Source organism: Agelaius tricolor, unplaced genomic scaffold, assembly GCF_023055355.1.
Source record: "Agelaius tricolor isolate 1412-34295 unplaced genomic scaffold, bAgeTri1.0.p SCAF_6, whole genome shotgun sequence".
NCBI lineage: Eukaryota > Metazoa > Chordata > Aves > Passeriformes > Icteridae > Agelaius > Agelaius tricolor.
Window position 1 is genome coordinate 14,408,941 of NW_027269266.1, and position 27,252 is coordinate 14,436,192.

Genomic DNA, 27,252 nt, shown 5'->3' on the forward strand with positions numbered 1-27,252 from the left:
TGTTTAGTGTAAGTAAACCAGTATGTATGTATATAGTTATTGCTTGCATTCATTCCATCCAGTGTAAGCTCAAGTTATGTTTAAAATTAGTATGAGTAATCTGAAATGTAAATGATGCATTTCAGCACTGCAAATCAGAAGAAAAAATTGCATTCTGGTTCTATAAAATATGAGAAATGCTCCATTTGCCTTCAGTCAGACAGCAGTTCTTAACATAAATAACATTACTTCAATAAATATCCATAAATGAATATATTTCAACAAATATCCAAACTGATGGCTGTTATTAAAAACAATCATCATGACATGCCACCATGGTCACCAAAATCCCTTACCTTTTTAATATCTTCATAGAGATTCTTCAAGTCTTTTCTACCAAGTTGAAAAGGGTCTTGGTATTTTTCATCACTAATTGTCTTACTGCAGCTGCACCAGTGGGATGTACTTGTATGATGAAACCTGGTGACAGTGTTTTTCAAGAGTAGTCTTGTTAGCAGTCAAGTTCCCCTGATTCCCCATAGAGAAACATCTGAAAGGTTTTCTTTCTCTCCCTCTCCCCTCACACCCCGTTTAAACAAATGGTTAAAATATATGAAGACATCAAAACTCTCTTTTTCAGATAGACAGTAAGGTGCAAGGACAGAAAAGCTGTGTATTGATGATCATAAATCATATTGGGACCTGGCAAAGTGCATCTGGCAAATACACATACACACTCTGCCCTTAACAGATCCCAGATCTTCTGAGACCCAGAACAACACCTTGCTCTCCGTCTATTCCTTTTGAATACTCCATGGATAGTGTAGCCTACATTTGGAGATAGAGCCCTCACTTCTGGAAACCCAACTGTTCTGTTACTTTCTTCCTTCTCAGGTAAACTCCTGAAAAAATATTCCTGACTTAGACTTGATATTTTTTTCTTTGTATACCCAGCAACATAATAAATTAAATCAATACTTCCAGGTAGCTAGGAAAGTTCATCAGAAAAGGGTGAAAGCTCCACCTGGATGCATTAAGATGCATTTAGCTTAGGAGATTTGTTTGTTTGTTTCCAGGATTTGAAGTTTCTTCTTCTTCTAATGTTTCCTTTCCCAAAGTGAACCGTATGTATTTTCTTGCAACATTCTTGCTTTGCCTGTTACTCTCCAGGATAGACAACTGAGATTCAAACTCAGCACTACAGCAGCAGTCTACACTGGAGTAAATAACCTTATCTTCAAAGTTTACAGCTCAGAGGTGTAAACCAGTTCACCCAATAACTATGTCTTTACCCACTACACAACAATGTGAATCTCCAACTTACCGCCAAAATATACTACATATTTTTGGAAACGAGAAAGTTGAACTTCTTTGGGTAATGTGACACATCTGCATAAAATAAAACCAGGGACAGTTTATCAGAACTTTAAACTGCCAGAAAACATTTGACTACAAAAAAAACGTACTCATCATCATTGCTCTATTTCTCCATTTTAACCCAGCAGCAAAGGGAGTCTCATAACCCCTTGCACACCACGTGAGACACGAGTGCACACTTCACCAGGCACACTGAACTGACTCTTCTGCTCCACAGCCTTGGACTTTCTCCCCTCGCTGGCCCAGCCCAGGAGGCTTATCACTTAAATTACCAAAGCTGCTCCAATAAAACCTTGCTTTTGCACTTGAGCAAGATGCAATTTTCAAACATTCCCTGCCTGGCACCAATCAAAGCACAGAGAAAAGGACGAGCTGTTTCAGTACACTAACAGAAAATCATGTCCTTGTTTGCCCCGAAGCAATTTCAATTCTGCCTGCTGTTTATAATTTACACCTGCCCATTTTCCCTGCTAAATGTCCAGAACCTAACCTCCAAATCTCGCAATCTCTCCAAGGATCTCTCCCTGCAGGCAGAGCCCAGGAGCATGGGGGAAGGAAGGCACAGTCCCAGGTACAAGATTCCAGCAGATACAGGCTGAGGAAGGAAGTACAGCTTTTACTCTGCTCCTGGGAATGCTGCCAGGAAGTACCGAGCCCTGCCCAATGCTGGGCTGAGCCAGCCTAAAATCACTGCAATCCACGTGTTCACCAAACTGCCTCTGGAAAAACTCACACATAAATGCTCAAGGAGACCTGCTCCTGCTCCTCGTGCCTCAGCGTCTCCTCAGATGTGGATTAAAGTAAAGCCTCTCTCTCCTTGGACAGTGGGAGACAAACAAAAGCCCTGTAATGGCTCAAGGGCACTCCTCCATCCTCCGTGCTTACAGAAGGCCATGCAAGGAGACAAGGCGAGGAGCCCAAACTCATCACAGATCTGCAATCACTGCTGTCTGACTTCAGTGTCCGGCCCTAGGGCTGAGACATCCCAAGTCGCTCTCTCGGACCTCTCACCGCGTTCTGTTGCTAAAAATAGCTGATCCTTCAGCGCGGGCACACACGGACTCCCTCCCTTACACTGCCGCTTGACCCTGGAACAGCGGCTGCTGCGGGATGCTGGACACGTTCGCTAGAGCACCGTCCCTGGGCCAGGACAGCCGCAGCACCTCAGCGAGGCTCAGAACAGCAGCCTGGCCTTGTGAAGAAGCTCCAAAGGCAGCGAGTGAACTGCCCCCGTTGCCGCTCACAACGCTAACACACACAAACGCCTTCAAAATCTCACATGAGAACCACATCCCCTGCTCCCACCTAGGGCCGGCTCCGAGAGGCTCAGACACTGACCAGTGCTGAAAACCCCTAATCCGGAATTTAACCTTGCACCGAGCGCGCTCCTGCCCCCAGCAAGGACCCCCCGGCAGAGAACCGCCCCCGGGCCGTGGCGCTTCCCGGGCGGAGGCTGCGGGACGCCGAAGGAGCGGCGGCCGCGGGTGCCCGCCCGGCCCGGCGCCCCCCGCCCCATTCATTCCGCTCCCGCCCGGCGCCGCCGCACTCACCGCCGCGCTGGAGGCCGGCGGGACGCGGGGGCAGGGGCTCGGCACGGAGCCCAGCAGCGGCGCCCGGCGGCACCAGGCGCCACTCCGCCACCACCACCGCAAGGCCATGGTGTCCCCCAGCCCCGCCGCGCCGGCACCGCCTCCCGGCACCGCCGCGACCCGGACGCGGAAGCCCCGCGCCGCCACCGCCCTCCGGCCCGGTGCCGGGCGGGCAGCCCAACGCCCTCTTTGGGGGCGGGAGACCTCAGGCTGGGTTCGTGGGTGACGCTGGAAGGCGAGGTCTGGGGACATGTGGTGGCGGCCCTGGCTGCCCGCCTGCCTGGCCTGGGGCTGTGTGGCCGCGCTGTGCGGCTCCCGCGGGCTCTGCCCGGCCCCGAACGCTTCCCGCTCTCAGCCGGGTCAGTGCCCGCGGCGCCGGGCGGCGGAGCTCTGCGCCTGGGCCCTGTCTTCCGACAGCCTCCTAGGTACGGCCTGCCCGGTCCCGGGCTCTGTCCTGCTGTCCTGCCCGGTCCCGGGGCTCTGTCCTGCTGCCCTGCCCGGTCCCGGGGCTCTGTACTCCTGTCCTGCCCGGTCCCGGGGCTCTGTATTCCAGCCCTGCCCGGTCCTGGGGCTCTGTACTCCTGCCCTGCCCTGTCCCGGGGCTCTGTACTCCTGCCATGCTCGGCGATTTTGCTTGTTGAGTTGTAGCAGCTCCTGAAGCAGTAACTAAGACCTGATACACACAGTCATATATAGTTTTAAAGTTAAAACTAGATTGGTCATAAGGAGCTTCCCCCCCCGGGTCCCAGTTATGTAGTAGTGCAGAGTTGATAACCTGACACATTTCTGGAAGTACACAAAGCATTCTAGCTCTCGGGCATACAAAACTGCTTGTTATCATAGAGCTAATTGATATGATAACATTACAGAACTAATTTCATCAGGTGATACAATTACTCGTGAGCATTGAGAAATAATCGTCAGTGATAAATAATGTGGCAGCTGGCTATAACAGGATCTGTCATTGGAGTTAGTGACAAACATGGCTAGTAGCAAGGCTCCAGAGATGCTAACTAACTTAAAATTTTTGCAAAACAGTGTCTATGAGGTACTGGGATTTTATAATTAATATGGAATTGTAAGATTTTGCAAGAAAAGTTTATAAAGATGGTAAACCACACAGTTTTAAAACAATATTTGTCCTCTGTTACCATGGAAAAGGACACAGAGTAGGTCTGAAGGAAGAATGAAGCACAACTTCAGGGTACACATGTATGCTACAGCAGGAGCTACATCTTCTCACCCATTCCTTCATTGTTTACATTACTCAGAAAAGATTCATCTGTTTTCTTGGGTTGTGTGGTGATCATTGCTGCATATGGACTGTACACAGCAGTTTCTGGTGCACAGCGACTTAAATATGTTGCACTGCATTATTCAGCTGTGGGGAAAGCTGAACTTCCCTGTCTCCTGCAGATGTCTTTGAGGGTGTCTATAATTGAGTGCAACACCAAACTGCCCTGAGACTGTTCCAGTCACAGTGCATTCAATCTGTTCTTAGATGTGGTTTAGATCTTAAAACTAGAATGTCCTGGTAGATTCTTTAACTGCGGAACTTTAACTCAGTCCTTTTCAGAAATTCCAAACAATAAAATCCTAAATTTATTTGGGCTTGCTTTCCATGAAGGCTTAATATACATTGGTAAAGTTATAATATTACAAGTTTTAATTGTTTTTAAAGCATTTTGGCTGAATTTAAGAGGAAGCATATTAAGAATAATATGATTAATTGTTTTTTATACAGCATTTGTTGTCTGTTTCATGTTTACAGATCCTTTTCCAGTTGATGTGATCCAAGAAAATTATGTCCGTAATGTGAGAAACTGCATTTTTTCAATTGTCTATCCTACACCTTTTAAATCTAGAGTTCGTCTTGTAGCTGTTTCAAAGGTTGGCTATTGTTTTTTTATTCCTCTCTAATTAGTAGAAATTATTATTACATGTACTATTTATATGCTATTTATCATGAAACATCTTCTCAATAAATAGTTTAAACAGAGCATTTAAAACATATTGTGAGATGTCTTTTAATGGTGAAATCTGTAGAGAAACATGTTCATTACCACTGACAATTTGATCATATTCAAGTATTATTTTTTTTCTCCAGGATGTTCTTGAACATATTTTGGATCTTGATATATCTGTCAAAGGATCATCTGATTTTCTGGAGTTTGTCAGTGGTGGGAAAGTGATATTTGGGTCTGTTCCACTGGCCCATAGGTATGGGGGTCATCAGGTAAGTATGGCACTCGTTCTTCCGGGTGGAATTGTGTGGGTCTTTCCTTGTGAATTACACCTGGATGATACCTGTGAGTACATGAGTGAATGTCTGTGAGTACATGAATGCTTACTAACAGTTTGATTGTAGACTTGTTCTTCATAATGGGCTGCAGGTGGAGAAGAACTATAATATCCTTCCACAGTACCCTGTTTACTTGCTCTGCTTTTGTTTATGCCTGAAGCAAATTATTTTAACTTTCATTAGCTGTTGAGTCTGCTTAGCACCCCAGCAGTCTGGCCAGCTATTAGTATCTAATACTAATAGCTCAGAGGAGTGGAGAAGGACAGAGCCTCACTGCAACATCATGATTCAAGTTTCATTGAAATGGCTATGATTATTCATGGAGAAGAATGCTAGAATTTCATTTGTAATTTCCAATTAAAAAAACCAAAACAAGTCATGTGGGTTTAAAGGCTCATTATAGAAAAAAGACAGGTCTGTAGCTGTATGTTGAAGCTGGGAGGTAAAAAAAAAAAAAGAGGATACTGGTGTTACTGTGGTTTTCTGATTCATTTTTGGAGTGAGTATGGAAGTACAGCTTTAGGGTTCAACATTTTAATGTGAGCACATGTGTCTTTTGTGAGGACCTAGATTTAATCTGTATTGTTTCAAGTATAACTTCTATAAATGATAGAGAACAATAACTTGCTCTTAATTTTTGTCAGTTTGGTAGCTGGGCAGGCCAGCTGGGGGATGGAAGAGCCCACTTGATCGGAGTATATACAAACAGGTGTGACTTTTTTTGAGTGTCTGATTGAACTCTGTGTTCAGTCTAGCTGATTCATGGTTAACCTGAGGTCTGTTGTTAGAAAGCCAATGGTATTTTTGCAGGCATGGTGAGAGGTGGGAACTGCAGTTAAAAGGCTCAGGAAAGACCCCCTACTCCAGGTAAGTTGCAGGTACTCTGTGTACTCTAAAACTGAATGCTTTCTTTTTGAAGTTTACTTTGATTTTATGACCTGTTCCTTATTTCTCTGTTCTCCATAGGAATGGTGATGGGAGAGCTGTGCTTCGCTCTTCTGTCCGAGAGTTTTTATGTAGTGAGGCCATGCACCATCTTGGAATTCCTACAAGCAGAGCTGCTAGGTATTTTTCTTTCCTTTGTTCAGAGTATACTAATTTACAGGTATTTCTGTGACTGAATTTCACTGAACATCAATAAATCAGGGCAGTTAGTTTCCAAGATGAAAGATCTCTTCATATGAACATAATCAAAACAAATTATATTCTCCACAGATTTTTGGATAAAACTTTCCAATAATAATAAACTCCAGCAATTAATTGCATCACATAGTTTGCTGGATTCTAGAAATACAACTTAACTTCAGTGTAGTAAAGACTCATTTCTGTAAAGTCAATTCAAATTCTAGAATCTAGCCAACTAGGAAAATGTGGAAAGGGGTTATTTTTGTACTGTCATTTTTAAGATTGCTGGGGAGAATTGTCAGTCATATGAACAAATATTAATATTGGAGGTAGAACTGAATGTAGGCAATTACTCTCAATTCTTTATCTATGCAAACACCCCTTGAGCAGAGAGAGAGTTTGTAAAAAAAAAATTTAAATTAGTTCTGTGTGATCCAAAGGAGACTAACACACTCATTCATTTGGATGATTTTCTCAGAATCAAGTAACTGAAAATTTTCAGATGATCATGTTTGAAATACCAAGTTCATTTTGTGTTCCAAGTAGTCTGAAGTCTGTACTGCAATGTTTCAGGCTTTAAAGAAAGCAAATCTTCTGCAGGAAAGGCCTGTCCTCAGCTGCCACATGGCTAGGTGTCTGTATTTGCAAAGTGTCTGCAAATCTCTTTAGCATTAGTTCTAACTCATTTGCTCTGTTGAAGTGCAGTGTTTGTAAATGACATTTTTGATGGTTTATTCACTGACTTTATCTTGAGACTCTTTGCTGTTGGCTCTTAATGCAGAACTTTAAATCTGTCTGAATATCAGCAGGAAATCATTTGGCAGGTTAGAGCCTCTCTTTGCTGTCGTCTCAACAAATTGTTCAGTGCAAAACCAGTATGAAATTACCCCTTTACTGTGCATGAATTCTACTGAGCACACAGTGTGCTTTAGCTCTCTGCTGGCAGATTGGTTTAATGCCTGACTCTCTTAACTGTTGTACAAGCTCTGCAGACTGTTTGCAAGACTTAATTTGGAAAAACCCCAGCTGACAGCCATATTCTTCCCGATGGGGAGCTGTTGTACTGGGGCTGGTGGGATGCACTTAACAGAGGTCTTGTCAAGTCTTGGCAGAAGTGGAGGAAAAACCTTATGGCTTATCCCAGAACACCCAGCAGGTTGGTTTGCTCTATTAATTTTAAGTACTGTGTTCCCAATGGAGTGCTCCAGTTTATGACTATACTGCCAGATACAGAACACTTCATACAGTACCATTTTAGTCACAACTGAGACTACCAGTGAGCAGTGTTACCCATTAAGTCAAAAGAGTGAGCCAATATGCATCGTTTTCTGAGTGGCTTTAGTTGCACAGGGCTTGATGTTCATGCAGAACAGCAGGCAGAGCACTGGGAGTGTAAAGTCAAGCCCTTAAGTGAGACACAGGTAGGGAGGGATATCAGCCAGCCAGCCAGCCATCCATCCATCCATCCATCCATCCATCCATCCATCCATCCATCCATCCATCCATCCAATCCTTCTGTGAGTGCTGTTGCAGCTTCTTTGGTCTGAGAGCAGTTTCAGTGCTGTGTTTCCTATGGGTAAGTGTACAGCTGGTCTGCTGCTGCCTTCTCTCCAGTGATGGTACTTACCAACTGCAGTGGCCATTGCAGAGTGGGAATGTGTGTCTATGTGGCTGCTCAGCTACCTGGCCAGCTCTCAAGTGTTGTATGTCTGTACTAACTAAATGTTGATGCCTCCATGGATTTTTTCTCTCCAGTAGAAGTGCTGGTATTCTGTAGGAATTTTGCAGAGAGCCTGCTAAGAGTTGCATAGTAAAAAGGCAACAACCTTTCTGGCAGAGGTCTGTTCAAAACAGTAGAGTTTAGTAGCACAACTTTTGTGCCTTCTGTCCCCTAGTGCTTAGCTGCACACAGTATTTTGTAGGTGTCTGAGGTTCCTTCTCTAAGTTTTTTTGTGTTCTCTTGAAGGATTAAGATTTTCTTCTTCCATCTCATTTACATCAGAGCTTTTTGTACTTACTCCTATGGCCATACCAATTGGTTTCAAATTAATATTAAAAAAAAACAACCAAAAAACAAAAAACCAAAACCTAATTCTACTTGTATCAGTACAGCTCCAATAAAAGGAGCAGATTGATTTCTCTGTAGTGTTCCCCTCCTGAAATAATTCACTGCCTGTTCTTTGTAGTTAACAGAACATTCAGTTTGAATAGCTACTAGGTATCTTCAAAAATACTGAATACAATAACAATAATTTAGTTTCAAACCCACAGTTACTGTTGCAAGCAAATGCACTAGGTAAGACTTCATGCTATTTCTTTTCATGGCCTTTTTGTACATATTTATGTTTATATAGATTTCCTGCATTTTTGGTTCAACTGAATTATTTCTAAAATTTCAATGCTCAAGTATGTAAAACCAGAATCTAGTGTACTTCCAAAATTAAACTCTTGGGAATTAACACTGTGGCTGTCTTCAGTCATATTTATGAATGGAATAATAGGTTTGTCTCTTGTTCTTTGCTGTGTACCTCAAAGAAAAGTTTGGTTCTGTCTTCTCTGCTGTCTTCAACTATCTAATAGCAGATATAAATAACTGCATTAAATATCAAATAGCATGCCACCCAACTATATTTTGAATCATGGAACTGTAATTTGGGTTGGAAGAGACTTCTACTGGTCTAGTCCAATTCCCCTTCAATGAGCAGGGACATCTTCTCTAGATCAGGTTGTTCAAAGCCCCCTCCAAGCTGACCTTGAATATTTCCATGGATGGAAATATTCCATCTACTGCCTTTCTGGGGCAACCTGTTCAGTGTCTCACCACCCTCTGAGTAAAAAACTTCTTCATAGTATCTGATCTAAACCTGCCCTCTTTCAGATTACAGCCATTCCTCCTTGTCCTATTGCTAGAGGCCCTGGTAAAGGGGTAAAGGGTACCTGTCCAGCTCTTGTAGCCTCTTTGGGGGCTGGAAGGGGCTGTCAGGTCTCCCCTTACTCCTGCAAACAGCCCCAGCTCTCAGCCTGTCCTCACAGGAGAGGTGCTCCAGCTCTCTGGCCATTTCCAGACCCACTCCAATAGGTCCATGTCTCTCCTGAGTAGAAGAATATTTTCCAGTTAACAAGCAAAGATAAAGAAGAATTATACAAAGAATTATACAAAGTGAGCTAAATTATCCTCCAGCTAGAGTCTTGAACAAGGAGTCTTCTGTGCCTATTGAGGGGATAAAATCTCTTTCAGAAGATGGCACCAAGCTGGATTGTCAGTGTTTTGGGGAGAAAACTTCCTACTTGTTAACCTTAGAGGAACATGATGCCCTTCTTTGTGAGGATTGTGAGTTTGTGAGGATTGATTTTTACTGACAGAACAGAAAATACAAGGAAATGATATCTTTTATTTAAACAAATTAATGCAATATCTTAAAGCAAATTATATTGAACTCACACAAACCTCAATATTTGGATAAACATGAAAATTTATAGGATGTGCAGAATTTTAAGGCAAATGAAAGGAAGAGATTGGTTTTAAAAATCTAGGTTCCAGTAGCAGTGATTGCTAAGGATCACAGACCTGTCCCTGAAGTTTCTGACATAAGTTTGGCTCATATAAAGGGTAACCTCCATCTGATGCAACAATTTGGTTTCTAATTTCTCTCTCCTCAAAATTTCCATGTTGTCCCCAGGGAAATTGGGACTTAGTTAATGTTACAATCACACTAATCTGTCACTGAGGTTCCAAATGAATGCACTGCTCTTTTTGAGAGCACACATCTCCCCAAGAAAAGTCTTGTTAAGCCTCAGCATCTTCTTTGCCTGTGTCATTTGTAAATACAAAGCTATGCCACCAAAACAATCTTTCATCTTATTAAGAAATGAATTTATATAAAATATCACTTTGATCTTCAATATTAATTACTTTTGCTGAGATAATTTTTAACGTTAATTTCTTGTTTGCTACAGCTTAGTTGTAAGTGATGATGATGTGTGGAGAGACCAGTTTTACAATGGAAATATTAAGAAAGAAAGAGGTAATGAACATATTTTAAAATGTTACAACATTGTAACTTAATTCTCCATGAAAAAATGTGTAATAAAAAGTAACAAATTGGCTTAATTTAATTTATTAAGATATAAAACCCCTCCTGAGAAAATTAATCTGAAACATATCTTGGTTGAAGAAAGCCCTCTGAACTGGTCTTCTATGATTGTGGCATACATATTGAAACAATATAATTTTGATTTTCATTTCCCATTACAAAAATGATATTGAAATCTAGGGAAGTTTTCCATTGTTTTGATAGCAATACCAGGATGGGTGGAATGCTGTTGTGGCCCTATCATTGCTACATCATCTACACCTGCTCTGAAAAAGAGAGAGATGGCACAGCATGGGGAAAAATCTGTTTGTGTTCTTTCTTTGAGGCTGGCATTTCTGGAGTGATTCTAGTATTAATACAATAACAGAATTTTGCCTGTGGTTGCTGGTATAGCAAATCAAGCTTTATCATTAAAATGCATGTGTAGTAAAATGACTTTATACATATTCATCTGTTATGTGTTAGGCATACTTACAAAAATACCATTTGAACTGTGTATCTACAAACTCTGTGTCTATAGAAACAACACATGGTGGCTTTTGCTATGGAACTGTTTTATTTTGCTGATGCTGTGTTTACATTTAAACACACTTGTCTTTATGTTTAAGGTGCAATAGTGCTACGACTTGCCAAGTCGTGGTTTCGTATAGGATCCTTGGAAATCTTAGCTCACTCTGGGGAACTGGACTTACTAAGGTTTGAATTGAATCTTCACAGTAACTGAAATAGTTTTCTCAAGCATCAAATTACATTAGAATCCATGTATACAGTTGGAATTTAGAGATCAATTATTTAGCAAGTGAGATTACATAATTTAGAAAGGTAACCTGCTATTTTTATACAGGCATACCAAAGATCTTACCTCACAAGGGTAAAACCCTTGAGATATTGTAAAAGCCTGGATCTTACAAAATGAGGAAAGTTTTATACCTAAGTACTTCTGGTAACTAAGCACTAGGGAGGAGTTGTTTTGGAAAGATTTGTAAGTTGAAAGTGTAAGTTCCTACATTTCTCAGTTTTCTGTGACAGGTCCTGCAAATTTCAATGCATGTATCCCATTTCCCTAAGCCTGTCTTGTAGGAATGTGGAGAACTGTTTTGAGAATGGCTAGTTACTGTGGAAGTAACCCTACTCCATAAGAATTCAGCCATAACATTTTCTTTGTGAGAATTCTGATGTAGAATTGTTATTCCTTGTAATCTTCTACTGTTTTTTTATAAAACCAAACTCTTTTTTTTCCCCTAAAAATTGGATATTGCTGCATGCAGAACCATGTCTTGGTGTGCTCTGGAGATTTAATGTGGGAATAATTTTAACTCTGTGTGGCAGTCTCCAATCATATTTATGACTACAACCTTAGGTTTTATCTCAAAGCATTTTGGAAGAGCTTAATCTAATAAATAGACTAAGTCTAAATAGACTGAATTTTTTAATAACTATTTGTGGCAAGCAGTAGATCAGCATTTTGCTGTTTGAAAACAAGAATTTTTAATGATCAGTTCCAAAGTACCAGTTTTGTTTAAAGAATTCTGTTTCTGCTGTTACAGAAGATTGCTAGACTTTATAATCCAGGAACATTTTCCATCAATAGCTATGAGTGATTCAAACAGATACCTGGTAAGTCTTTTTTAAGAGTCATTTTTATTTTCCACAAGCATGTGAACAAAAATTACAGGAAGATCTTTACAATTTCAAGTTTTACAAGATTTTAAAATTTGAAGTGAGCTTCCAGGTTTTATTAGCAAAAGTTTGTTAATTCTCTGCAGTAAAAAATCTGCTTCTTGATTTTTTTTTGTTTTCTCAAAGTCAAATGTGAATATTTTTTACCAGTTTCCATTTTGGAAATGTTTACTGTGAAGCTTCCATTTTCTGTTGTATTTTGTTCTCTTACTGCTGAGGTTGTTGGTGATCAGTGGTCATGTTGTGATGAAATGTGCTTTTGCTAATGTGAATGTAGTATATATAGTATATTCTAGTACACTGCCTAGTATATATAATGTCTTATGTTTTGTTTTGGGATTTTTAAATTTTACTTAATTTTTTTAAGGGATCTGTGTATACTTTTTTAACTATAGTCTTTGCTGAATAAGGTTATTATGCATTCACATAATTTAGAATGGGAATGACAAGTCCTGACAGACAGATGCTTAAATTTGAAAAATAGAATGTATTACATATTTCTAAAGTGAATAAAATGCTTATGTAGTTCAATATTTTTGATACAGAGGACTTGAAATAAAAGATATATTTGATTTCAGGAATTTTTCTCCACGGTCGTGTCAGAGACTGCAAATCTCATTTCCTTGTGGATGTCTGTGGGGTTTGCACATGGTAAGGTGCCAGATGGCATTGGCTTCAGGGGAGGGACACTTTACAGTAGTGTACTTAAAAATGGCTTTTGTTTGTCACCTTGGTGTTTTGTTCTGCTGATGTCTTCCCCTACAGCTTTATCTGTCATACAAGGGCCTTTGTGACAGAGTTACACTGTCTGGTCTCTCAGAGCACAGCTCTGACAGGGTGAGAATAGGGGAGCAAGAATCCTCAGAGCTGTTGCAGCAGTGCAGGATACAAAGGCAGGGTACTGATGCCATGTGTGAGAGTTTAACTGCTCTGAATTTGATCTCTCCACATCCAGCCCAGGCCTGTTACAGTGCTCAGGACATGGAGCTGTCTGGCTCTGCCACAGATTTGTGGGATTTACCCCAAAACAGCAGCAGGAGCAGCAGCCTGGGTGTGCTGTGGGGCATGGGCTGGGGGCACAGGGATGGAGACATTCTCCAGAGTCTGATTCCTGAAAACTCTCTAAATTCAGTGCACCTGTTTCACAGCAAATTGCCTAGAGACTGGAGTTCAGGTGGAATTTTAACTTTTGTTTCTCCTTTCTGTTTAACTGTAGGTGTGTGCAATACAGATAACTTCAGTTTATTGTCCATAACAATAGATTATGGGCCATTTGGATTTATGGACTCCTATGACCCAGGTGAGTGTAGCATCTATTTTTGGGGTTTTTTTTTTGTTTTTTTTGTTTGTTTGTTTGTTTGTTTGTGTACTTAAAATAATCCTTTTATATTAAATTATATAGTTTCCATTTTATGAAAGCTCCTTTCATTATTAGCAGAAAAACCCTAAGCATGTGTACTGTTTGAAGAGCTTTAGGAAAAAAAATTGCATTAGTGACCAGTTTTATGATACACTATATAGGTTGCATTCAAGGACTAAAAGTCTTGTTAATGATTATAAATATTACTATTAAGCCCATTTCCATGACAGTGTTTCCACTTGAACACCATTAGTTCAACAGATACTACAACAGAAGCCTAGAAAACTAAAAATTGTGTATTGCTGGAAGCAGCCAAAAGCAGAAGTGGAATACAGTAACTTTGCATGCATGAAAGCTTTAGTTTTACACTCACAGCAGCTAATTATATGTTGGAAAAAAAGAAATCAGACCTACACAGTCATGGTAACCTTTTTTTTGAAAGTCTTAACTCAGTCAGTCTGGGATTGATAGGTACAGGTTCAGTATACATACAAATGTGTATTCTTAAAATATTGTTTATAGTTTGCAACTGAATAAACTTCAGAATCAGCAGTGGTTATCTTGCTATGTGTTTTCATGCTTGCAGCCTCAAATTAAGGAAAAGTCATGAGAATAAATGTCATATTGTTTCTATTGTATTGAACAAAATGGGGATTTTTTTGCTTTTAGATCATTCTTTATAGGGTGAGTTGAACCCATCTGGCAATTAAGGATCCACAAACCACTGGTTCACTCCTCCCTGCTGTGGGCTGAGGGAGACAATTGGAAAAGCAAGGCTAAGAAAAAGCTTATGGGTCAAGATAATGACATTTGTATAAGTCAAGGGGAAAAAAAGGCAGGAGTGAGCAGCAAGTGATGCAAAGAGAATCACTCACCATATGTCACCACCAGACTGATGCCAAGTCAGTTCCCAAGCAACAACTGCCTTGGAAAAACTACCCCCAGATTTTATTGCTGATCATGACGTTGTAAGTGTGGAATATCGCTCCGGTCAGCTGAGCTCAGCTGTCCCAGCTGCATCCCCTCCTATCTGGCCCACCCCAGCCTCATTTTCTGGGGCTGCAGAATGAGAATTGAGCCCTTGATGCTGGGCCAGCCCTGCTGAGCAATGTGTAGAAAGAACATTGACATTGCTGTGCTGTCAGCACTGCTTTGGTCACAAATCCAACACATGGCTCCAGACAGGCTGCTGTTAAGAGAACTGACTCTGTCCCAGCCAGACAGTGCACCCTAGAGCCAGATGAGAGGTGTTAGAGTCAAAACTCAGATTGGAATCACTCACCAGATCTGACAGATGAGTTGGGAGTCTCCTCCTTAAAGCTCCATTTGCTGTCAGTGTCCTCTGAGGACTCAGGTGATGCTGTGTGCATTGATCAGCTTATCTGGTTTGATCTGAGTGAGGGGCTCCCACTGATCCCCTCACAGGCTGCTGCTGTATATAGGATAGATTTTAATTCTGGATATAAAATCCACATCCTTGGAACTTGCATGACAGGCTATCTCCCAGATAATGAATTTGCATACTGGAACACATTAGGCCTATTTTTAATGTGAATACAAAGCTCGATTGTCCAATTGAAACAAATCTTGCTTAGGTGGCCTATTAAATACATGTTTACTGTACAGGTAAATACATGTTTACTATATGTGTGACTTTTCCATAAACACTTAAATCCTGAATCTAGTTGGACATTTGTTTGCTTAATCTATGTGCTAAATACTAGCACTAGAAGTAGTACAAATACTGAATTTCAGTGTAAAAGACTGTTTTTAATGAAAAAGTGTATATTTTTCTCTGTAACCATCTGAATTTAACTTGTATCTTCAGGTAGGAAAATGTCACTTGTAACATATGTGACGTTGTGTGTGAAGGATGTATTCCTTAGATTTGCAAATAATAGATCTTGAGTTAATTCACTTTACATAAGTATTCTTGTGATCTAATTTTAAATATTTAAGTAGTTTTAAGTCTTCTAGAAGTTTGCTGTGTAAGTATAAAAATGAATGTATTTCAATATTTTAACATTGATTCTTTATTGTAATTACTCTGTTATGGAAAAGTAATGTTTTGTTTGAAACAGATTTTGTTCCAAACACATCTGATGATGAAAGGAGGTATAAAATAGGAAATCAGGCAAGTGTTGGGCTGTTTAATCTGAGCAAGCTGTTACAAGCTCTAAAACCTTTATTGGATCCCAGGCAAAAGCAGCTGTAAGTAATCCTTAAAATGTCATAATGCTTAAAGGAACTAGTGAGATGAGAGACACCATAATCACCATATGCTTAGGAAAGAAAGTGATTTGCTTTTAAAATATTTTATTTTTTTTTATGTGGCAATTGATTCTGGATTAGTTGCTGGCCAGAACAAGATTGGAGGGTGGGGAGAAAGGTTTTTGTTGGTCAGAAATAGTAGTAAAATAGGACTATAGGGAGCTATTAAATGTTGTGTGATCCTTTTTCCTTTCACTAAGGTAGGACTTTTGCCCATAGTTTTCTGTTCTAAGTTTGCCTAGCTTGTTTTGTAAGACATTTACTTAGGAAGACCATGCATCGTCCTGAAGTAATGAAGTAGTATTTTAATAGCCTCCTGTAAAGATTCTTATATGAAGAACAGATCCCAAATGATTCAGAATATCAGTGTTTCTGAGATAGCAGGCAGAAGTTTTCGTTGTTTAGTGTACAGCAGGATTATACCTGCAGCAGCATTTTAGTTCCTTACAACTTGACATTTCTTCTGTTTTTCTGCAGAGCTTCCCAGATTTTGGAGGGGTATGGTGAGCACTATCACAGTCGGTATGCACTTTCAGAACTGAAACCTTCTAGTCACAATACATGAAATATATAATAATGTTCACAACTTCCATACTTTGTTACTATTTTCAGTTTCACAGAACTATTCAAAACAAAATTGGGTCTTCTTGGGGAGAATGAGAATGATAACTATTTGATTGCTTTCCTCTTAAAAGTGAGTTTCCTTTGCTAATTTTGTTGGCAAACATCTGAACTGGCACCCCACACTTGAAAAGCACTCATAGAAGTGTCTTTATTCACTAGATTATGGAAGATACAAAGGCTGATTTTACAATGACATTCCGAGAGCTGAGTGAAATTACTGCAGACCAGTTAAAGGCGCTCCATATTCCTGAGGTATAAACACAACCACCCAGTCCTAGGAATACTTAATATAAAAAGATTAAATCAAGTTGCACATAACTCTGATGTAGTAGAGGCTATCTCAAGCCATGATTTGTCTGGGAAATATGTTATTGTGTCATTATTAAGGGACAGAGGGACTAATACACCTGTGTCAGGCTACCCCTTGTTAAGCCTGTATCTGGTAATGATGGATATGTTAATGAAAAGTGCTAATGAAAGATGCATTCATGAAAAATGCTCAAGTCAGATTTTCAGCCTTTGGTACAGGTCCAATATGAGTGGTCATAACTACTCGTACACACAACTGGGAATGTGATTTTTGTCACATTTAATGTGGATCTGCTACAAAGAACCTCCTACCCCTTTATCTCCCTGGGTTTTTTTGTTGTTTTGTTTAAGAATAGCTTTTGTCCAACAAGTGAAGTTGCACAGGGCTCATTAGGAAAATTTCAGCCTCAGGTCAACCAGACTGTTCCTGATGTGGGTTTACCAGGTGGCCTAAAACTCTGCTCTCAGGCATATTTGCTTGTCTTGGTATCTAATGATAAGTGAGATTCCATCTCAACATAAACTCCTGCTACAACTCTTTGCCCAGAGTGGCCTCTGCCCTGAGATTGGTTTTAAATATAACTTAAAGCATAAGGATACATTTTGCTATTGTGTCCTGCTCAGCCTGCTGTCTCATCCTGTGTTGCTGCTAACTTAGCCTAAACTTATTCTTCAGGACCAAGTATAACCACATATGAAATACATGAGAGTATTTAAATTTTTTTACCTGGATGTAGTGCAATGTTTGAAAGTGGAAATATAGCTGACATATTTGAACTGGACTGAGATGCTAGGCAAGTCATAATTGAATAAAAAAGCAAAAGGGAAATTCTGAAAAGGAAGCTAGTAATCTGGTTCTGAAAAATGAACCTGAACTGGAAAGAAAATAGCCTTTTTGCGAGAGCCAAAATAATTTTTTTTTTTCTTTTATTCTTTAATACAGTGTTGTATTTCCATGTGATGAATATTGTTCCTTTTGCCTGGGAAACTTCATTGCCTTCCCCAAACATCTGATTTATGTCTGTTTGTTTTTGAAGCCAATTTAAAATGAGAGCAGGTGGACTTAGGAGGTTGTTTTTAGGCAGCAGGATAACAATGTAAAACACTGAATGAAAATGAGGAGTTGATGTTTCTTTCTCAAGTATAATTAAGTAGTTTTGAGCAAATTTTCTGGTTTTCCTTGTTTTCTTCTCTTAAGTAAGAGGTCTATCCTGACCTCAATGAACTTGAAGCCATTAAGAGTTTAAAAGTTTAGATATTCTAGAGGTAAGCAACAAAAAAACCCAGGGGCTGTGGCTTTGGAATTAACTGTTTGCTCAGGAGGGTGATAAGAGGATGGGTGTGTTTGTAAGAGAAGGTAGTTTTGTCATAGAACCCAGGGGATTTTTCTATTTATGGCAACTCCATCTTCCCATCTCTGAAAGTGTTGGCTGAGGAACCAGCAATTATGGTGTGTTGTCATTACATTGCAAGAGTTCTATTGTCATTATATTGCAAAGGTTCCATATTGCTAGAGTTTTGTACTTGCTTGAAGTTTCTTGTAGGTAGCTCCTGTAGGCACTGACTCCTCCTTGTCCTCACAGCAGCCAACTAACTCCAGTTCCCCCTCAACCAACCAATCCACTTTCTTAAAACACTCTTCTTATTGGCTACAGCTGTGGCCTGTTAAAATCAGGCCTGCTCCTAATCTTTAGTGATTGGCTCAGCTGCAATTCTTTAGGGGATAAGATTACTTTCTATGCTGCCTATATGCTATTCCCCTACAGTGGTGTAGTTGTGATCCTGCTGCTACACCAAGGGTCATTTCCAGCCTTCACTTGGTAGCAACCTGATCTTTTTTTTTCCCACACAATGAAATTATTTAGCCCACAAATTCTCAGTTCTAAAATTGATGTAGAAAAACAAGTGCAATTTTATGCTGGTAAAAAGTTTTCATTGTTGTAAAGAATTTCAATTTTAAAGTAATTTCACCTCTGTTTATTTACACACTTTATGAGAAAGTTTTCATATTGATTTGTACATCACTTAAGATTTTTTCAGCTGCATACCAAAATTGACCTAAAAATGCTAGAATCCTTTGGGAACACTGCAGGAATCCTTATATTTAGTATTAACTGAAAACATTCTGAAATTCCTCCTAAAGCAGCCTAACTGCACATCTTTGAACAAATGCTTGATTGTCATACTCACCTGTTATCCACCTGCCTGATTCCCAGCTCTTAGTCATTTCTGTGCTCATTTTTATGATCAAATATAGTTTTCATATATTTTTTTACTCTCATTCCTCAAAAAAAAACCCCAAACCCAAAAAATCCAGATGGGATCAAAACTTTTTCTTCTTGTTTTTAATTTCCCTTACTTTTTTTTTTTTTTCCTCAAATATGTGCTGTTTAGCTCCTTTTATCTATGTCCATTTCTTCCTAATCTCTTGTTTCTCTGAAGTTCATTTTTTTGTCTGTGAGCTGAGGAATATGAAGCAGCTGTTAGCTCAGTGTAATCAGCCAGGGAGGCCTGGTCTGTGTTTGCTGTCCATCACTGGAGGCAGTTACCCCAAGCTCTGATTCCTTGCTGTCAGTATCCTCCAAGTTCTCTCTCCTCTCCTGCTGTCTCTATTCTCCTCAGTTTTCTCCTATCCCTGTAGACTTTAGTTTCTCTATCTCTCCACCTTTTATTTATTTATATATTTTGCTTATTGCACAATTTTTGATGAAAAACAACTCTATGAATATATCTGACCCATGTACAAGTCTTAGAAGAGAGTAAAACCTGTAATTATGTAGCTTAAAAAAACAAATAGGTCAGGTAATAAGCCAAGGAAGAATGGGGGTGAAGTGCTAGAGGTGTTTAGGTAAAATTTGTCATAACAGAGAGGGATTAATGTGGATGTATCATGCTAGCAAAAACTAAATCATTTGAATACAGCAGAAAAGATGCTAGTAGAATGTTTAGGGAGAAAATTCTTTGAAGGGTCATAATACATTTAACTTTTAAATCTTTTTATTGCTCATTGTCCTGCTTTCAGCTGGGATAACAGTTAATTCTCTTCCTAGTAGCTGGTGGAGTGCCATGTTTTGGATTCAGATTGTCAATAATGCTGATAACACAGTGATGGCTTAGTTGTTGCTGAGCAGGGCTTACACTCAGTCAAGGACTTTTCAGCTTCTCATGGTGCCCTGCCAGCAAGGAGGCTGGGGGTGCACAAGAAGCTGGGAGGGGACAGAGCCAGGACAGCTGACCCAAACTGGCCACAGGGATATCCCACAGCACTTGGTGCCATGCTCAGCAAATAAAATAGAGGAGAGCTCGGGGGGATACCCTGCTTGGGAACTGGCTGGGCATAGGTTGGTGAGCAATTGATTTTCATTTGCATCACTTGTTTATGTTGGGTTTTATTTCTCTCTCCTTTTGATGTTTTCCTTTTCATTGCTATTATGATTGTTATTATTAAATTATTTCAATTATTAAACTGATCTTATCTCAACCCATGAGTTTTCTTACTTTTAACCTTACTTTAAACTTCAGTTGAGGGGGAGCATGAGCAAGTGGTTATGTGAGGCTTAGTTGCCAGCTGGGGCTAAAACACAGTACTTGTTGCTTACTTTGGTTTTTGCTTAACACAAAAAATAAAAATAAAAAATAAAAAATAAAAAATAATTCTGATTATCTGTCAATTAATGTTTCTTTCTCTCTAGGAATTCTGGGCTCTCCAGGATCTGGGTAAACACAAATTATTTTCAGAATGGGTTACTATGTACCTCCTGAGATTAAACAGGTAAGTCTGGTTGTAGTTTAAAGTATTTGCCAGAAGCAGGCAACTTTAATCTGCAGTGATTGTGCATAGTCTTTAGTGGGTCTAATAAGCTGGCCTAAACGTGGTTTCATATGCTTTTTTTGTTTTCTTGGCTCTACATTCTGCTGGATTCAACAATAATTACTGTTGTAGTTCTGTTTTGATACTCAGGTACATAAAAATGACATGGCAGGAGTAATTTCTATTCTTTGTCCTTCGCTGAGCACCTGATCACTTTTCTTTGGTTAACAGTTTTTGTTCAAATAGCAATCCTACAGGTTCAGTCCAAGAATCACAAACAGGCTTTGCAAGTACATAGGAATGAATAGTGTTGAATTACTGTTTATTTATATATATTTACTATGTAATAACATTGCTTTATGGTGGCAGGGGATGGAAGTTGAACAGCTGCAAATACACAGATTGTATTTGGAAGCCATGGTGTTGCATAGATAGGAATGCACAGGACTCTTGTGTTAAATCAATAAAGAATCTTAACATTTTTTCTTAGTTATATATGGTATGCATGGCTAATAGTAGTCAAAATAAGTACATATCAGGTACTTGGAAATTTTATTCAGTAAATAAAATTCTTAGGGGAAAAAGTCAATACAAGGCACAAAACGTACAAGAAAGTGTGCAGTTTTTTCCAAGTCTAATTATTCATGGAGATTCACACCAACTTCTGCCAAATACAAAAGCAGAGCACTTAATGATTTTAATGGAAGTCAAATAAGATATTTCTAAAAATAAATCAGCTTAATCCTCACTAGCTAAAGTGCTTTCTGTTTTTCTTCTTTTTGTTTGTTTTTGATGTGTAGTAACAATGGTGACTCAGACGCCAAAAGAAGAACAAGAATGGCAAGTGAGTAAAACAATCCAAAGGAATCATCTGTTTGCAGATGGCAAATATCTATTTACATATGTTTCATTAGTGTTAGATATTTTTCTTTTTGGGAAGACCTAAAATACAGTATTTTTCTGAAGAGGAGAAGCTCTCATTATGCTGCTCCAAATCTTGTAACAATATGCATTCATTCTGTCTGTCTCTGCCCTTTCTACATGCTACACAGAATTCAGATTTCTGATAGGGACACACTTTCTCTTTCTGTCACCCAGAGGAAAAACTCCTTGATAAAGGACTATCTGGTCATAGGAGGCAAAGGAAGGTGCTTTGATTCTCCAAGTTATTCTAAAGACAAAATGGCAAAGGTACTGCAGTTAGGTATCACAGCAGAAACAGTGGATATGAAACTCCAAGAATTGTTCAGCGGGAGATATTTTTGATCTGCAGTAAGCTGTGGTAAATTTGTGAAATTTGCTTATAAGAGAAAATGAGCTACTGAAAATCAATGGCCAAAAGGGAATAAAGGAACTAAAAGATCTGATCAAACTCTGCACAAGAGGCTTCACTGTTACACTGCTTTGCAAGGTGCTTCCTGCAAAGCAGGATGGAAATGGCTGCACTCTTTTGTTAGATATTGATTGGCCCCTTTCTTCTAAAGCTCCAATTGATTTGCCAGGAAAATGGCTGGAGCTGGCACTGACTTTCAGTAATGAGGTAGTAAAACTACAGAGGGCACAATTTATGGTTTCAGGTTTGCACCCCCATTTTCTAGCAAAGGCTCTATCGTTTTTAAAGAACACTTCTTAAAATTATATATGTATTTTAGAAAGTTAATGTGAAAAGAGCTACCAAGAAGAAATATTTATTTTATTGGTTTTTGATAGGGTTAAGAAGCTTCATCTGTGAGTTTCTGAGGCCCTTCACTCAATTATCATTTTGAATTTTCAAGCTCCTGTTTTCCTCAGCTAAAATTGAATGCTGAAAACTGTCTAAACACGTATCTTATTTTTCTGTATCTGTTAAATCTGCTTTTAGAGAAAATCATGAGAAATTCTGAGGTTTTATTCCAAATCAGAAAGGATCCTAATTTGTCAATGATCTTCTGCAAACCATCATCATGTTTTCCTACATGCACCTCAGGGGATCCCATAGTACAGGAGACAGATGAAACATGGAAAAGGGTGTTTGCCTCCAAAATCACACTTGTGCTAATGGACTTAGTTTTGGTAGCAGTCAAAACCTGATCTGCAAAGATTCATGGTTTAGTTAGTTTTCTTCCATATAATCAACCATCACTCTCTATTCATACTGCAGAGCTGCAAAAATTTATAATAGGCTACTGATGTTAGCTTGTTATTGCTTTATTTAAAATTAACATCCCTTGTTGGACTTTTGCTAGCTGCTCGATATTACAGTGCGACTGAAATTTCTTACAGAGGTTTTAGGGATTTTTTTTTGTTCTTTTTTACATTTTTACATCCATGGATTTAAATAGATTACTTAGATGCCCCTGTGGTCTCTTTAAAAATTATTTCAGTTTTTGTTTTGTTTATTGTTTGTTTGAGCATTTGCTTGTAGCAGCTGTCCTTGTCAGCACAACTTCCAGCAGAAATCTGGCTCAGTTCAGTCAAGTCTGCATTTTTACCCAGCATTTCATGTTGAAGACAAATCTGTCCTGGCTCCTCAGATTCTCAACTGGGTTAGGAAGTTCCACTAAATTGTGTACTGCTGTCTTTGATTGACCTTGAATATATTGGCATTAACACCTCATTATTCATCATCCTTCCCTAATTGTTAGTAACGTAAAAAAATCTCACTTCTCAAAGTACATTAGCTTGAATCATTTAAAGTCATCACTTATTCATTATTTTTATTTTTTTTTCTGTTCTCAGTAGTGTTTTATCTTGTACTGCCTAAACTTAGTTCTTCTGGAGGTGATCAAAAAGTTTTGACAATCCAGGTCTAAAATTGTATTTCTTTACAAAAGCAGCATGTAAAAAAAGTAGACCAGATCATGCTCATAAGGGCACAAAAGTTCTTTTGCTTTGTCCTTTTCTTACCTGGCTTGTATTACTCTTTCATAATTATCTTGTCACTTGTGTTAAATACTGACATTTTTAAAAGCACTGTGAAACTTGTCAATTTGCAATTGTTAAGAATTTATTTCTGGGACAAATATTCTCCTGCTAAAATGACTCACAGCTCTAATGTGAATTACCATTTTTTGAATGAGTCATGTTAACTTTTTCACCTTTTTAAAGTATTTTTTTAAATAGTTATCACACTTTAATATTGATAACCCATTTACTGAATTAAATCAAATACTTGGACAGAGCAAATTGTTTTGCCAAGTGTAAAACACTGTTGTTTAGCAGTTGGGGCAGAGTGTTATGCCTGTATAGAGGTTATCAGGATTCCCAGTAAACAGTTGTATTTATTGACTTTTTTAATATGTAAATACATACTAGACCGTGGGGATGTGAAAAAGAAAAATGTCTGTGACCCCTTCTAATATATTATTTGTAAATAAAATAATTTAATAACTAATTAGTTAAAGGACTTGAGTAGAGGGATGTTTGAGATGGCAATTTTGATAATTCCTCTGCTTTCAAATACGCTGTAAGGGTATTTATAAGAATATTTTATAAAGGTTCATGGGTTTTTAAAAAGAAATATGTAAACCTAGCATTTATTAATACAAAACCTATGGGACATCAGTGGAAAGAGAAGGAGATGAAGTTTGTGTATGTCCATAAATCACAGACTTTTGGTTTCAAGTGCATGAGTGAAATGCCTTTGGTATCACTAATGCCTTAATGTAATAAATGCTTTTTGAATTGGGGAAAATATACAGACCAATTGCAAATTAAGACTTCAAAGCAGGCTTGAATTGTTACAATTATTCTGTAACATTGTTTTGATTATTAGATAAAGGGAAAACTTACTGAAGTAGAATTCTAGCCTTTAATTGCAGAACAAAAATAAGAATTTCATTGACATAATCTGCTAGAAAGTTTAGAGAGCCATGTGTGCTTATTAGAATTGCCCCTGGCATATAGTTTGACAAAGCTCCTTTTGTAAGTTGGGAGTGGCTCTGCTGTAGGATGTATCTGGTTTACTAATTCAGCAGTTTCATTTTCCAGTGTTGCTACATTCTCTCTACTGCTCATTAGACAAAAGCAGCCTGAAACAAGGCAGGGAAGCAGTGCAGTTGTCATGAGGGTTTCCAAAGAATACAACAGGCAGCTGTGGAAAAAACTGAGTAACCTCTGCCTACCCCCAGCCAGGAGATTAAAAGGAAAGTTGAAAAAGTAGTTTCTAAAAAATACAGCTGAAATGTAACATTAAAGGCTTTTACGGCTAAACTTTTGTTACATGACATAGAAGGAGTATCTATACACATATAATTTAAAGGATATCTTAGTAATTACTTTCTAAATTAAATAATACAATATTCATTTTTGTGATCTCCAGGAAGGTATTGACAACATTGAAATGCTTTCCATCACACAGCAGGAGCCTAGGGCATAGTAAACTCACTGCACTTGAAAAGCCTGCTGGTGTTGCTGACAGAAAATCCTTCCTCTATCCCTGTCATGTTCTGTGCTACTCTAATTTCTGTTTGGCATTTTGGCACTACTGATAGTGCAAGTTTAAAAAATTCTTTTAGCCACTCAAAGAACTAAGTAGATTGATAAATTCATTTTCCTTTTTATGTATTTTTTCTTGATCTGCAAATTTAACTCTTGAAGACTTCAGTGACATGTTTCAATGACTGTTTTCCTTTTGTTTAATATGTCTAACTAAATTTAACATTATTTACTCTTGGTTTCAGCTGTTAATCCTAGATACATACTTAGGAATTGGATGGCAGAATCAGCAGTGCAAAAAGCTAATTTGAATGACTTCTCGGAGGTAAAATTATCTTCTTTTTTTTTCTGGACAGATTTAATAATAACTGGCATAACAGCTAATGAAACCATTTTTACATTTACACTTTGAACTGTACTACATTTTGACCAAAATTGTACCATGTAACACAAATTGCTATTTAAAGTATTAACAAAATTATTAATAGCAATAATTATAAGATAAATAGTAGTGACTGTATTAATAGTAGTACAAATAATAGTAAGCAATTCATGTGATAGTTCCTGAAGTCAGGAGGAAAAGACTTTCCTTGTTTACCAGAAAACATTTGATTTAAAAACTTACCCATTTTTAATTGCTTCCAGGTTCAGCTCCTAGAGCAGGTTTTGCAGCAGCCCTTTCAGAGGCAGGAGGCTGCAGAGAGAGCAGGGTACTCCCTGCGCCCCCCAGCCTGGGCCAAGCATCTCAAAGTCAGCTGTTCATCCTGAGGGAAATTCAAACAAGCAAGAAGAGTGATCAAGGTCAAAGCTCAAGCCTTCAAATTGGGCTAATGGATCAAGCCACAAGAACTTTCCTCCCTTAGACTTTGTGGACTGGAATCTGCTACTGTTCTTGACCAATTTAGGAAGTCTCAAGATTAAAGAAGTGCATCACTATGGATGGTTGCATCAGCAGATCATACTGGCATTGACAACTCTGCCTCTCACATTCAGCTGTGCTTTACTTTGAGTCCCAATATTTAAGTTCTGCCAAACTGTAACACTTGACCTCTCAAAATTCATGCTGATCAGGTGGGTCTTAACCTCTTTTAGTGACAGATCAATTTAAAATCTATCTAGTTTTAATAATGCAGTATTTTGATGAATTTTCTTCTTGTTGTTACACACCCATCAAATTTAGCTGTGTTCTGCAGACATAAATGTTCTTAAATCTTGCAGACCTAGCAGAGAGGATCATCTTAGACCTTGACACTTTTTCTCATTCTGATTATGTTTTGTCCCATTACACTGACTAAGATTTAAAGGAAATTGAGTTAAATAGTTAGCAAAGATGTCTGTCTTGGAAGAGACAAAAGATGTCTGTATTACTCCAGAGTAAGTTTTGGTGTCTTTGTTGGTGTCAGGTGCTTATCCAGGGGACCACTTCTCTTTGAAAGTATCTTTTGATAGGAGTAGAAAGATTATTGGTGCATAGATATGAAGTCTCAGGAAAAATTCACTGTTTGGCCCTGGAAAAGGACTGTGTTGGGAGCATCTCAGCTGAGACTGCTTCCATTTCAGGTATGGAGGAAGGTTAGAAAGGACATGCTGCAATTTCAGATATTTTCAGGCTAAAATACTGTAAGGTCTAGTGATGTGCAGACCATTTAAAAGACAATAGGTTCGGTAGAAGTAGAAGGATTAATTTCTTTTTACAAATCCTTTGAATTACAGCATTGGAACAACTTTTTGTATTTTGCAGCATATTTTGGTACCAGATCAAGCCAGATAATTGTGCATCAATAAGAGGCAGCTTTGTTCTTTGAATGGAACAAAGTTCTTTAAATGTAAGATTTAAATCTTACATTTGAAAAAATTCCATGTAACTGTGTACCTACACAAAATAGTTGATAGAGGTCTAATCATCACAGCATTTTACTTGATTTTTTTGTGTTTTCTGTAGGCTTTGATTTTTTTTTTGTTTGGAAGAAAGTTCAGCTTCTTTTGTGTAAGATTTAAGTGCATGAATTATGATCGACTGCAGATGTAAAATGTATTAAAATTGATTTTTTTGTGTTGTAACAAAAGAGAAGGGAGGAAATAGGGTGGGAGGCTAAGCATTCTGGTGAGAAGAGTGAATGCTAGAAAAGCCATTGTAAAAGTCTCAGTGCTTTGTGACCTGACTGTGCAATATTTTTCCAAGGACATGTTCTGCTTTATTTTGATGCTGGGTGTATATTTCATAAAAGTCATTTGATTTAAAAACAGTTGACTTGCAGACAGCTGTTGTCACCTAAGTATGTCAAATATGTGCACTCCTAATACCTAGTCAGAAA

The 27,252-nt window shown here is 38.7% G+C and overlaps 2 protein-coding genes across 3 annotated transcripts in view; one reads left to right on the forward strand and one right to left on the reverse strand.

Moving 5' to 3' along the window:
- Nucleotides 1-3,197, reverse strand: part of PDSS1 (decaprenyl diphosphate synthase subunit 1) — a 22,180-nt gene extending 18,983 nt beyond the window's left edge. The window contains exons 1-3 of the mRNA XM_071428783.1: nucleotides 2,907-3,197; nucleotides 1,304-1,368; nucleotides 336-459 (exon numbers count right to left, since the gene is read on the reverse strand). Of these exons, the coding sequence (XP_071284884.1) occupies nucleotides 336-459; nucleotides 1,304-1,368; nucleotides 2,907-3,197 (480 nt within the window). The remainder of the gene's footprint in view (nucleotides 1-335; nucleotides 460-1,303; nucleotides 1,369-2,906) is intronic.
- On the forward strand, nucleotides 3,059-27,183 carry LOC139590885 (protein adenylyltransferase SelO-like). Of its 2 annotated transcripts, XM_071428781.1 has the most exons (19): nucleotides 3,059-3,370; nucleotides 4,717-4,835; nucleotides 5,053-5,181; nucleotides 5,892-5,956; nucleotides 6,058-6,114; nucleotides 6,214-6,312; nucleotides 10,330-10,397; nucleotides 11,075-11,162; nucleotides 12,014-12,083; nucleotides 12,725-12,797; nucleotides 13,363-13,446; nucleotides 15,588-15,717; nucleotides 16,255-16,299; nucleotides 16,390-16,471; nucleotides 16,561-16,653; nucleotides 20,403-20,482; nucleotides 21,322-21,365; nucleotides 25,183-25,262; nucleotides 25,583-27,183. In XM_071428781.1, exons 1-19 carry the CDS (start codon nucleotides 3,196-3,198, stop codon nucleotides 25,703-25,705), a joined length of 1,704 nt encoding a protein of 567 aa, XP_071284882.1. In that variant the 5' UTR covers nucleotides 3,059-3,195; the 3' UTR covers nucleotides 25,706-27,183. The 2 variants fall into 2 exon arrangements, with proteins under 2 accessions (XP_071284882.1, XP_071284883.1); XM_071428782.1 differs by lacking the exons at nucleotides 10,330-10,397; nucleotides 11,075-11,162.
- Nucleotides 27,184-27,252: the final 69 nt, after the last annotated feature.